The sequence below is a fragment of the Boleophthalmus pectinirostris genome, unplaced genomic scaffold (genome assembly GCF_026225935.1).
Source record: "Boleophthalmus pectinirostris isolate CB_2022bp ecotype Guang Dong unplaced genomic scaffold, ASM2622593v1 HiC_scaffold_8, whole genome shotgun sequence".
In the NCBI taxonomy this organism is placed as follows: domain Eukaryota; kingdom Metazoa; phylum Chordata; class Actinopteri; order Gobiiformes; family Gobiidae; genus Boleophthalmus; species Boleophthalmus pectinirostris.
In genome coordinates this window covers 40,905,542-40,916,565 of record NW_026571515.1, presented here as the reverse complement: position 1 = coordinate 40,916,565, position 11,024 = coordinate 40,905,542, and the positions used below count along the sequence as shown (strand labels likewise).

Below are 11,024 nucleotides of genomic sequence, written 5' to 3'. Positions count from 1 at the left end.
ATTCACAATCAAAAGTTCATCTCTCTCACTTCAGATGAACGGAGTTTACTGCTTCACTCAATGATTCTACAGATTATGTTTTTAGTCCCCCTGGATATTTTTATCTTTTCTTTTTTTCTTTGTAAACCCCCAACTGAACTCTGGGAGACACCGGTGACCAGACTCACATCTTTACAAAAAAACGGACAAGTGTGTCTAGAAAAAAAGATCAAATCCACAAAAATATTCTGTATGTTATTTAAATGTTCTGTTTATGTCCTCCTCCTCCCCCCCTCTCTCCTACTTCCCTCCTTCCCTTCTTTCTTCTCTCCTCCCTTCCTCCCTCCATCTCCCCCCTCCTTTCCTCTTCTCCTCCCTCCGTCTCTCCCCCCTCCTTTCCTCTCTCCTCCCTCCTTTTCCCTCTCCCTGTCTCTGTCACCTTTCTTCTCCCTCTCTCGTTCCCTTCCTCCCTCTGTCTTCCGTCCCTCTCTTCTCCCTCTCTCCTCCCTCCCTCTTCCCTCCCTCCTCCCTCGTTCCCTCCGTCCGCCGTGTGCAGATGGTTTTCGTTCCGTAGCTCAGCGTGAAATGGCTCATGGAAATATGCGACGATGCACGATGAGGGCCGTTACCGTGGCGATGAGGGCCGTTACCGTGGCGATCCCTGCGTTTTTACGGCACCTTCCTGATTACCCTTCCCGCGGTTTGTCCCAATGTCTCGAGCAGAAACCCACTGAGAGGACGATCAGAGACGCCCAGAGGAACGACGGGACCGGGTCACGTGACGTTTCAGCCCCTCGCCTCTATCTGATCTCACTTCTGTTTGACTTAAGACGTGTCACAAGTTGCGCCACGTGCTAAATCACTCCCCCTTCAGAGCGCCATCACAACACAATCGGGTTTGTCAGGTTGTAGAGAACACTTTTCTATCATGTTGGGGCTTTAATAAAAACTTGATTTTCCAAGAGCAGGTGGATTTATTCTGACAAAAATCCCCAAACTGTGCAAAAATAGAGAAATGTCCAAAATGTTTTTACAGCAAAAGAAAATGGGTTGAGTTCAAACTTCAGCTCAGGTCCAAATTTATGTTCAGCTCAGGTCACGTGATACAAAACTGTACACAACAACCTGACACCTGATGAGATGTCCAGGATTTCATTAGTGCTTTTTGCAACTAAAGTGAAATTTAAAAATAAAAATGTTATTACGTTGTTTTGGGTAAATACAGCCTTTGAAGTGTACTACCTCTCAGGCTTATGAACTGTATAGATGTTAGCCCCGGAGTGTCAGGACACAGGAGACAGGATGCAGATGGTGAATTTAAGAGATTTAATGAACCTCAGGCATCATCACAGAACATTATTGGTTGTGTGGTCTATAAAGAGTTACTGTACTACAGTGATAAAGTAAAAGGTGTACTGCTAAGCATATAACAAACATAAATAGTAAATAAGAAGCACAAAATAAAGACATAATATATCTTAAGGTGATCAAACGTCCGTTTTTCCCCAGACATGTCCATATTTTCTGTCCTGGGCGTCCATTTATTTATTTTTTTTAAGTGATGCAAATGTCCGGGTTTTCATTACTGTTCATTGGGGACATTAAACTGAGCGGCTCTCGTAGCATCTGTGACTCAGAAGGAGCGAGCAAACACAAACAGTCGGTCAGTCTGCAACATGCCGAAGCACAAATGCGCATTTAAAAATGACTTGTACAAGAAATTCTCCATTTCCCATCCGTCGGGACAAGTGAGAGGTCATGTGCACAGGTTGTGAAGTGAGAGTACAGTGGTCCCTTATTTATCGTGGGGGTTACATTCTAAAAAAAAACCCCGATAGATGAAATCCACGAAGTAGTCAACTTTATATTTTACAATTATTATATCTGTTTTAAGTCTGTAAAAAAAAACCTCAGCACAAACTTTATACACTTTTCTCACACAGGACACTTACAACCCTTTTTACATCCTTCTTAAAACTTATTGCTGCTGTCGTCCTTTTGTTATTTTCCTCCTTCTTTATGTAACGAACTGAAGATTCATTTATTCCGTAATAGAGTCCTACAGCTCAGAGTCCTGCATAGGTCAATTTTTGGAGACTCGCAGTACAGCACCGCACCCGCCCGTTAACCCGAGATTATATCAACATTTTTGCACTGCCTACGCCAAGGACTGAACTAAGACTAATCCAGGACTAACCTAGGACTGATTCCAGGACTGAAGACGAGGACTAAACCAGGACTGAACTAGGACTAAAACAGGTGTAAACCAGAACTGAAACAGGACTCACTGTCGGGACGGGATCGGAGGTGACCACAGGAGAAAGGAACGATGGAGAGCTCCACACCTCACGGAGGTAAACGCGGCAATTGCCTTTGTGGACAAACTGCTCGGTGTTCTCTCTCTTAAAGGTTGTATGGAGGATTTTTTATTGTTTCAAATTGTCAATGAAAGTTTAAAATACCATTACAGAGACGCAGCAGCCTTGTAATTATGATGACCAAAAAAAAAAGAATGAACATCTATCAACTGTGGATGTAGTGAGGCCAGATGAACATCAGCCAATAGAAAACAAGGCAGCCTCTTTATCTATTGGCTGTTAAGTTGTCAATCAAACTCCCTACATTTCCAATGTAACTGACTCGCGGCATGTGGGGATTATGTAGTTTATGCAGCAGTTCTAAGAGGCTTTTTTAAACTGTCGCTTCCTCGCAATTCACACAAAGTTTGTTGCGATGGCGGACGAGAATCCACGACCAGTTTGCTGCAAAAGAAAGTCTAGTTTTTAAGGTCACTGAAAGAAAAAGAGAAGGGGAAAAGGAGAAAAGCTAAACTGAGGTGATTCTTGGAGATCTCTTCCATTGCGCAACTGAAGCAGGGGTGTAAAAACGGACGTGTCGGTCGCTAAATTATTTCTAGACAGGTCACTTCAACAGTAATTCTGAACACACACTGGCTGTAAACAAGCGTGATTTCTAGAGTAAAGAGGCGGGAGATGTTTCTACTGAGGGAGCAGTGGAGGAGGAAGGTGGTGTCACGCATGCACAACATCTGAAAAAGGACTGTTGCTGTATTTCTTTTCCCTTAAAAAATCCTCTATACAACCTTTAAGTTCCAAGATTAGTCCTGGTTTAGACCTGGTTTAGTCTTGACCCACCTGTGTAAAAAAAAAAAGACATGCAAAATTCACACAAAAAAAGAAAAAAAGAAAAAAAAAAATCTGCGTAACGGCGAGACTGCGAAAGGTGAACCGCGATATATCGAGGGACGACTATAGCTCAATGTCGAGGCCTCATCTCCCACCCCCGGTAAGGTGTCTGGGTTATCACAAAAGGACATATGGTCACCCTAATATAACTACAATGAACATACAAGGCACGACACATGAAAAATAGCATTAACGTCTAAGCTAAGGTAACTCCCTTATAAACTTAACTAAACAGGTATTACAAGAACATGCACGACACATCCTGACATGAGTAAAATAACCAAGGACTTATAAAACGTCCATACGTCCATACAGCCTCGAATGTCATAAACTTCTTTCTTTCACAGTGCCATGTGCTCTGGACTAAAGCATGCATTAACTCACACCACCTCTAGTGGGCGCTCCTTACAAACCTACTGCCTTTCTAACAATAACATTTTCAAAACTATAACGTGGTAACGAAAATAGAGGCAGATTTTTGACATTCAAATGTCTCTTATTCAGAAACTAGAGGGACTATTGAAATAAGTAAAGTATCAGAATGTAGGAAAGAGTTACACTCCAACAGGGTCAAGTTAAACCTGTGATATTCTTTCAAGTTGTTGACAAAAAATTAAAAAACTCATGTCGGTAACAGAGGGAATGAAATATGCAGCACTTTTTGGGCAATAAATCCAAACAGTGATAACTCTTGGTTCTCACTTCCATATCCTTAACAAACTGGTTTGAATATTTGCTTCATATAGTTTTCTACCATATGGTACAAGATTAGGTTGAAAAACCTCTTACTTTTTGAGTCATGAGATTTTTTATTAAGAAAGGTCATGGTAACGGAGGGAAAAGTAACGGAGGGAAAATTGTACAAACAAGTAGAAGGTGCAGGATTTTACATCATTTGTCACTTTTTTCTTCTGAATACTTTAATATTACTTCAAAATGAAAGAAACTATTTCTATAAAATATGTCAGTCCTTCCAAGCAAATTTTTATCATTTTAAATACATAAAAAAAAAAAAAATCCTGTACCTTCATCAACAGTTCAAAGATGGAATAACACAAGATATGATGAAATACATCCATTTATTTACATGATTTGCAGGTCTTTGAAATTTGGGAAATAATTTTTGTTCCATGTTTCATACATGGTCTGTTTAAAACATATGGAACTTTAGAACCAAAAATGGTACAGAAAAAAGGTCAACAGTTTCATAAACTAGAGTACATATGTATCTGTTCAATACATTTTTAGATCAGATGCATTAACTTGAATTTTTGGTCTTGCTGTTTACCGCCCTAATACTCCATAGATGTTAAAAACTTCTTCTTTAATATGGCAAATTTGTGGATTTTAACCCTGACAATAAATGATAATTTGACATCATTTAAGTCTGAATAACGTTTGTGGATTTTCAGTATTGTTCTTTCTTTCACAAACACTTGTAAGCTTCCAATGAGATTCATTTGGTCTTCTGATATTTTATGTTATTAGGTTCTTTTTTCAGACCTGAAGTTTTGTTTCATACCTGACAGTTTCGACTGCTCACTAGCGTCTTCCTCAGAGTCAGGTTTTGGCGCTGCCGTCCTGCCTCCAACGGTATCTGCAGTTCGATTTCCTCAGGACAGTATCCCAGGTGTGAAAGTAAAAAAGCCCCCTCGTCCCGTGGGCACGTTTCTGTATTTTGATTGCATCTTTAATCCAGCGGCAATGTTTGTTTTCCTCTGTCCCAATGTTTGCTCCATCCCTGTCCATAATGTGCCACCGGTAGGAAGACAGCGCCAAAACCTGTTTAAATCAGCTAACTAGATACGACACAGCAACATCACGTGACCACTCTGAAGAAGAGCACAAGTGAGCAGTCCAAACTGTCAGGTAGGAAACAAACTCTAGGTCTGAAAAAAGAACCTAATAACACTTGTAAGCTTCCTTCGTCTTGTATGAAAAGTAGAATTTTTGCTTGTGTCAGCAGAATCTCAAACATGCAGAAGACGTATGTGTAGACGAAAGGATCATTCTTGTTTTTGGTTTATTGTGTCTTGACTATAAATTAATAGAAACTAAACTACATCACTGCTGCATCCATTCAACAGGCAAACACATTAAACACAACTCAACATAAATGTAATAAATGTACACACATAATGTCGACCCGAACTTTGACAAATGCAAACAAGACTGCACAAAGAGAGAGAGAGAAATCAAATCTGCAGAGAGACAGTGACACATTTTGGATTACTGTGGGTGGAGTAGTGGAGTGTGACAGACTGATCACAGCTGCTGCCATGTGCTTTTCTGACTACTCCAACTAATCAACCTGACCACAGTAAAACGACTTGAAATGACCAGAGCGAGCGGCACACACAACACAACTAACACAAGCCAGAACAACTTCACACAATCTCTGCTCCGTCTGAAATCACAGATCTGCTTCTAGGATCTGTTTAACTCAGTGTTTTGTGTTTCTGTCCCACAGGACTGTTTCCTCCGACACGAGGCAAGATTCAAACAGCTAATTATCATTTGGACAATTAGCATTAGCGCGCGATAACGCCTGCGCTAATGTAATATGCATAAAGAGATTAGCTCGAAAACAAATTAGAAACAGAAGACAATATGTGGCTCTTAACACAAAACCTGGTCACATGAATGTTAACAAGAGCATCAGCCCGCACGTCATTAGACAATTCTTAATCAAAATCATCCCCGGAGTTGTTTTCTTTCATTCTCACAGGCCTCAGTGATCCTCCTCCCTGTAACAGCTCACACTCTGTTCCACCTTATGATGTCATCAGTCACTTTAACGAGGCACATCGTGTCAGTGACCGACGGCAGACATAAAGCCCTCTCCAAATGACAAAACAAGTGATTTTGGGTTTCAGGTGGGAGCTGTAGGTTTTGAATACACAGATATATATCCATGCTCTCCACAGGAACACAGGAAAATTGTTTTCTGAGTTGGAAAATGCACCGACAAGGGTGTCCATCAGTGCACATAGCACCAGGAGGCTGGAGGTCAGTGATCGACTTCGTCATCATGTCATCTGACCTTTGGCACTCGGGGGAAGAGAGGGGCAGAGCTGTAGAGCACTACCTGGTGGTGAGTTGGATCCACTGGCAGAGGAGGAAGCTTGAAAGATCTGGCAGACATAATCGTGTCACGAGGGTCTGTTGGGAGCATATGGATCCTTCTGTTTGAGGGAACTTCAACTTCTCTCAGATCCCGGGGGAGGCTAGACACATGAAGCCTGAGTGGTTTCCAGCTGTGTTTCCAAGGTCTCCAACAGAGCCTTGTTGGCTTGTTGGACTCCTGAGGCAGCTGACAAGTACCGGCAGGCTGACGAGGAAGCAGAGGCTGACTCATCCATCACCTTGGCTGAAGTCACTGAGGTAGTTAAAGCTCCTAGGTGGCACGGCTCTGGGGGTGGATGAGATCCCTGAGTATCCTGTCTGGTTTTTGTGGTGGTGGTTCCTCTGTTTAAGAAGGGGACTGGAGGGTCTGTTCCATGATAATCACACATAAGTCCGTGGCACAGGGTGTCCCGTTTGAGGACAGAGCAGTGGTTTCAGCATCTTAAACATCTGAATCAGTTTTTTTGAGTATGCCCCTCTCTCTCTCTCTCTCTCTCTCTCTCTCTCTCTCTCTCTCTCTCTCTCTCTCTCTCTCTCTCTCTCTCTCTCTCTCTCTCTCTCTCTCTCTCTCTCTCTCTCTCTCTCTCTCTCTCTCTCTCTCTCTCTCTCTTTCACTTTCAGCCAATAGCTCTGTGTAACTCAGCTGTAACACCCGCCTTTCTCTCTCTCATTGCAGCTTTTGGCTTCTGCTCCTATCGACAGAAAACATACTTTTAATAGTTTATTACGGCTTTAAATGATGAAATCTGACTTTTGGCACAAAAGTGTGACTGCTGACAGACTACAGTCTGGATTAGACAAAAGAGAAAAAGATTCCGAGTCAGATCAACAGGCCGCGCCAGTCACTTTGCTAAGAATGTCTAATGTTCGGCCATCAATCATTTATGCCTGTCACAGAAATCAGGTTATAACATAATGAGAAATAAAAGCTACGTGGGCAATTTATAAGTAAAGTGAAGTGATGTGATGGTAATTTCCCACCTTATGTGTTGAATATATTTAATGAGATCTTAAACCTACATCATATCTACTATGATTGACAGAATAAAAATGCAAAGAAAATTACACAATGTCCAAAGCTAGTGATTAAGGCAAAAGAGAGAAGGTAAGACTATGTGACATAATGAAAACCTCCAACATGCTGGTTTAGGAACAAGTTATCTAAAGGGAAATACTGATATTGGTAGGTTATTTTTAGCCTTGCTCTTTGGTGTTAACCAGTCCTAAACTCAGAATCTTAAATGGCCCATGTTAAAGTGCATTTCCTTAAATAACCAACTTCAAATCATATCTGTATAATCATGAATCATAAATGAGTTCAATCCACGTTCCGACCTCTAGTTGAGGCTAAAACAGGAGAATAACGTGTGCATTTCGGTGTGTGCAGATGACTCATAACTCATGTATAGTGGCTCTTACAGGGACACTGCTCCACTGACTTCCACGTGTTCATGTTCCTATGACGGTCCCGTTCTCCGGGCGCCTCCCTGAAGCTCAATTAGCCTTAAATGGTTTGTCGTTTTGATCTAATTAAGAGAACAATGAACGGGCGGAACGAGCTATAGCTATTATGGGAGGGAGTGAGGGACGGAGGGAGGGAAAGAGGGAGGGGTCCGATGTGAATGTTTAATGAAGCCAATCCAATCACAAAGATGGATCAGCGACCGCTCCCCGAGTCAGAGCTTTAATGGATGAACATGTGACAGAGAGGGGAAGGGGAAGGGAGAGAAGAAAGAGAGATAATATGGAGGGAAAGAGATAAAGGGGGCACAGAAAGAGAGGGAAGAAAGGGAAGAAAAGCCAGAGATAGAGAGGTAGTGGAAGAGCCGGTCAGAGCAGAGGACAGGCCTTTGTTGTTGAGTGATGAAGAGGCTGTGTTCATGATCGAGAGTTTGATGATGGACAATGTACAAACACAGACACGTGCACATAGACCTGATCTTCTACTGTGATACTCACTTGGACCAGTTTGACCCGTAGCAAAACATGAGACGACGAGCGTGATACGGCAACCAGCAAACCACGAAAGCGATCACCACCACTCCTGAAAACAAAAGAGAGGAACGTCATCACTGGCTCCTGTGTGTTTTAGAATAGATTTTTAGATTTTACTGATCACTTTTAAAGCTTGTTAAGGTGCACCAAGTTACATTTCAAAACTTTTAACCCTGTACGAGCCTTAGGCTACGTTCAGACTGCAGGGCTTAATGCTCAATTCTGATTTTTTTGTGAAATCCGATGTTTTTGCAAGGTCGTTCACATTTCCAGTTAAATGTGACTTGTGTGTGACTCCAGTGTGAACATTAAACGGCCCAAAAGTGTCCCACATGTGACACTGGAGACACGACGACGTCAACCACAGCGAGCGTCTCTGTGTTTACAGAAGTTGTCCAAACATGGACGCAGCATCGAGCACCTGGCGATTTTAAAGTTCCTCTCGTACCGGAGCCAGAACATGAACAACTTACTTGTTTTAAGGAGGAGATTGAGAAGGAGAAGGACGAGGTTTTTGGTCGTGGTGTTTTGTGGGGCAGCAGCAGCGACGTCCGTTGAAAGGAACACTTCAGTGACACGGAGTTCATTAACAATTTTCGCCTACTTCAGCGCAGAATAGTGACGTTTGTGGCTTGTTGATAACGTGTAGGTCGGATGAATGCGCTCACACTGAATCACATGTCAAAAGATCAGATATGTATCGGTTTCAGGACCCCATATCCAAGTGGCCTGGGTCACATTTAGAAAAAATCTGATCTGTGTCATTCAGACTGTCATTAAAAGATCAGATACAGGTCACATAGAAGCCAAAAAATACGATTCGGGTCACTTCAGGCTGCAGTCTGAACGCAGCCTTAGATCCTCAGGTAGGACCATGTGGCTGTTCCAAAGTCCAGGCTCCGGACGAAGGTGATGGAGTCTTTTCAGTTCACGCGCCTCGGCTTTGGAATGACCTGCCTGAGGAGATTAGACTCACACCATCAGCAAAAGACACAGCAAACATGTATAAACAACTTTTTGGACATAAAAAAATAAATAAAAATGCTTAATTTAGGGCCTTAGCTACAAAAGTGAAAAATATCAAGTCTGTAAGTAAACTCAAAATATCCTTATTGCCAAAACAAAATAAAAGTGCAATGGCCCATGACTTTCCTGGTGTCAGGAACCTCATCACTTCCTGCATTTCCATGAGGTTTAATACATTTGGATTTGTACATGTGGACTGAAATAAACCCGAAAATAAAAATAGCAAGGGATGCACAATTACATAGACCAAGATGCATCATTTGGCATTGATTTGAGAAATAAGTGCACTTAGAGGTCTTTTTCAATTGTTCTGAACACAGACGCTCATCGACCATTTTGACTCACTACAATCTTTGGCAAAGTTTGGCCTAATCAAAATGGACGGAGCACATGAGCAGAAAACAAAGTTCTTATTGGACACTCGTTTTCCCTACGTCATCATAGAGCGTGAGTAAGATGTAGGATAATGTCGGAAATATGCTCGGAAAGGTGCAAGTCCCAGTTTTTCAAGAGAAAAAAGTCAATTGTTTATGGTTGGAAAGTGATGTGTGGTTATAAATAAAGATGCATAATTATTATCAAGAAACCATCTGGAGGACTAGAGGGTCAGAGAGTGTGGGGGAGGAGGGTCTGGAGGTAGAAGGAACAGTGTGATTGGTTTAAACAGGTCTCCACACTTCAGACTCCCCTGCAGACAGGAGTTTGTGTCAGAAACATGTGGCTGTCCAGGGCAGTCCTGTGTGATGTCACGTAGTACTTGAAATTACCACTGGAAAAGGACACTGGAGCCAAGACACACACTTTTTTTTTTTTTTTTTTTTTTTGTCATTGTGAAGGAACCAATACCCAGCACATTCATAACAAAACAAACATAAGACATAACAAAATATAAGACTAACACATATACAAACATACAAACAAAAACAACAAATAAATAAAAAAGAATGGTGAGCGGGTGTGTGTGTTTGTAGTACAGGGTTTCTCAGTGCAGTATTTGCATGTGTGTATTTACATAATCAAATTTGCATTCACATATTTTCTGTTCCCTTATCTCAGAAGCTAAGCAGGCTGGGCCTGGGTAGTACTTGGATGGGAGACCACGAGGAAGTCCAGGTGCCACAGGTGTTGTGTCCTTAAGCAAGACACTTCACCCACATTGCCTAGTATGAAAGTGGTGTGTGTGTGAGTGATGGTGGTGGTTGGAGGGGCTGATGGCACAGATTGGCAGCCTCGCTTCCGTCTGTCTGCCCCAGGGCAGCTGTGGCTACAATAGTAGTTTACCACCACTGAGTGTGGAGTGACTGAATAATGAACTGTAAAGTGCTTTGGGGATCTTGAAAGGCGCTATATAAATGCAATACACACACACACACATATATATATATATATATATATATATATATATATATATATATATATATATATATATATATATATATATATATATATATATATATATATATAGTTTGCACTAAAATTGCCAAAAAGACCAAAACAAACAAATGCTCCACTAGGAAGGAGTTAGACGAGGATCAGTAGATAATGTTATTAAAACATCATATACACAGTTTAGTGGTGAGAAAGTGGATTTCATTGAGTTTAGTTCCACTCTAAGTGCAGTAGTTTTGCTTTTGTACTCTCCAGCTCTCCTGAAACCTCGAGTGAAAGCAAATAACCCGGACAGGACAGATG

At 41.7% G+C, this 11,024-nt stretch overlaps 1 protein-coding gene across 1 annotated transcript in view; it reads right to left on the bottom strand.

The window, feature by feature from the left end:
- The window catches only part of ntsr1 (neurotensin receptor 1 (high affinity)), a 179,573-nt gene that overhangs the window by 23,874 nt on the left and 144,675 nt on the right, over positions 1–11,024 (bottom strand). Inside the window, exon 3 of the mRNA XM_020933495.1 lies at positions 8,271–8,355. Coding sequence (XP_020789154.1) covers positions 8,271–8,355 — 85 coding nt within the window. The remainder of the gene's footprint in view (positions 1–8,270; positions 8,356–11,024) is intronic.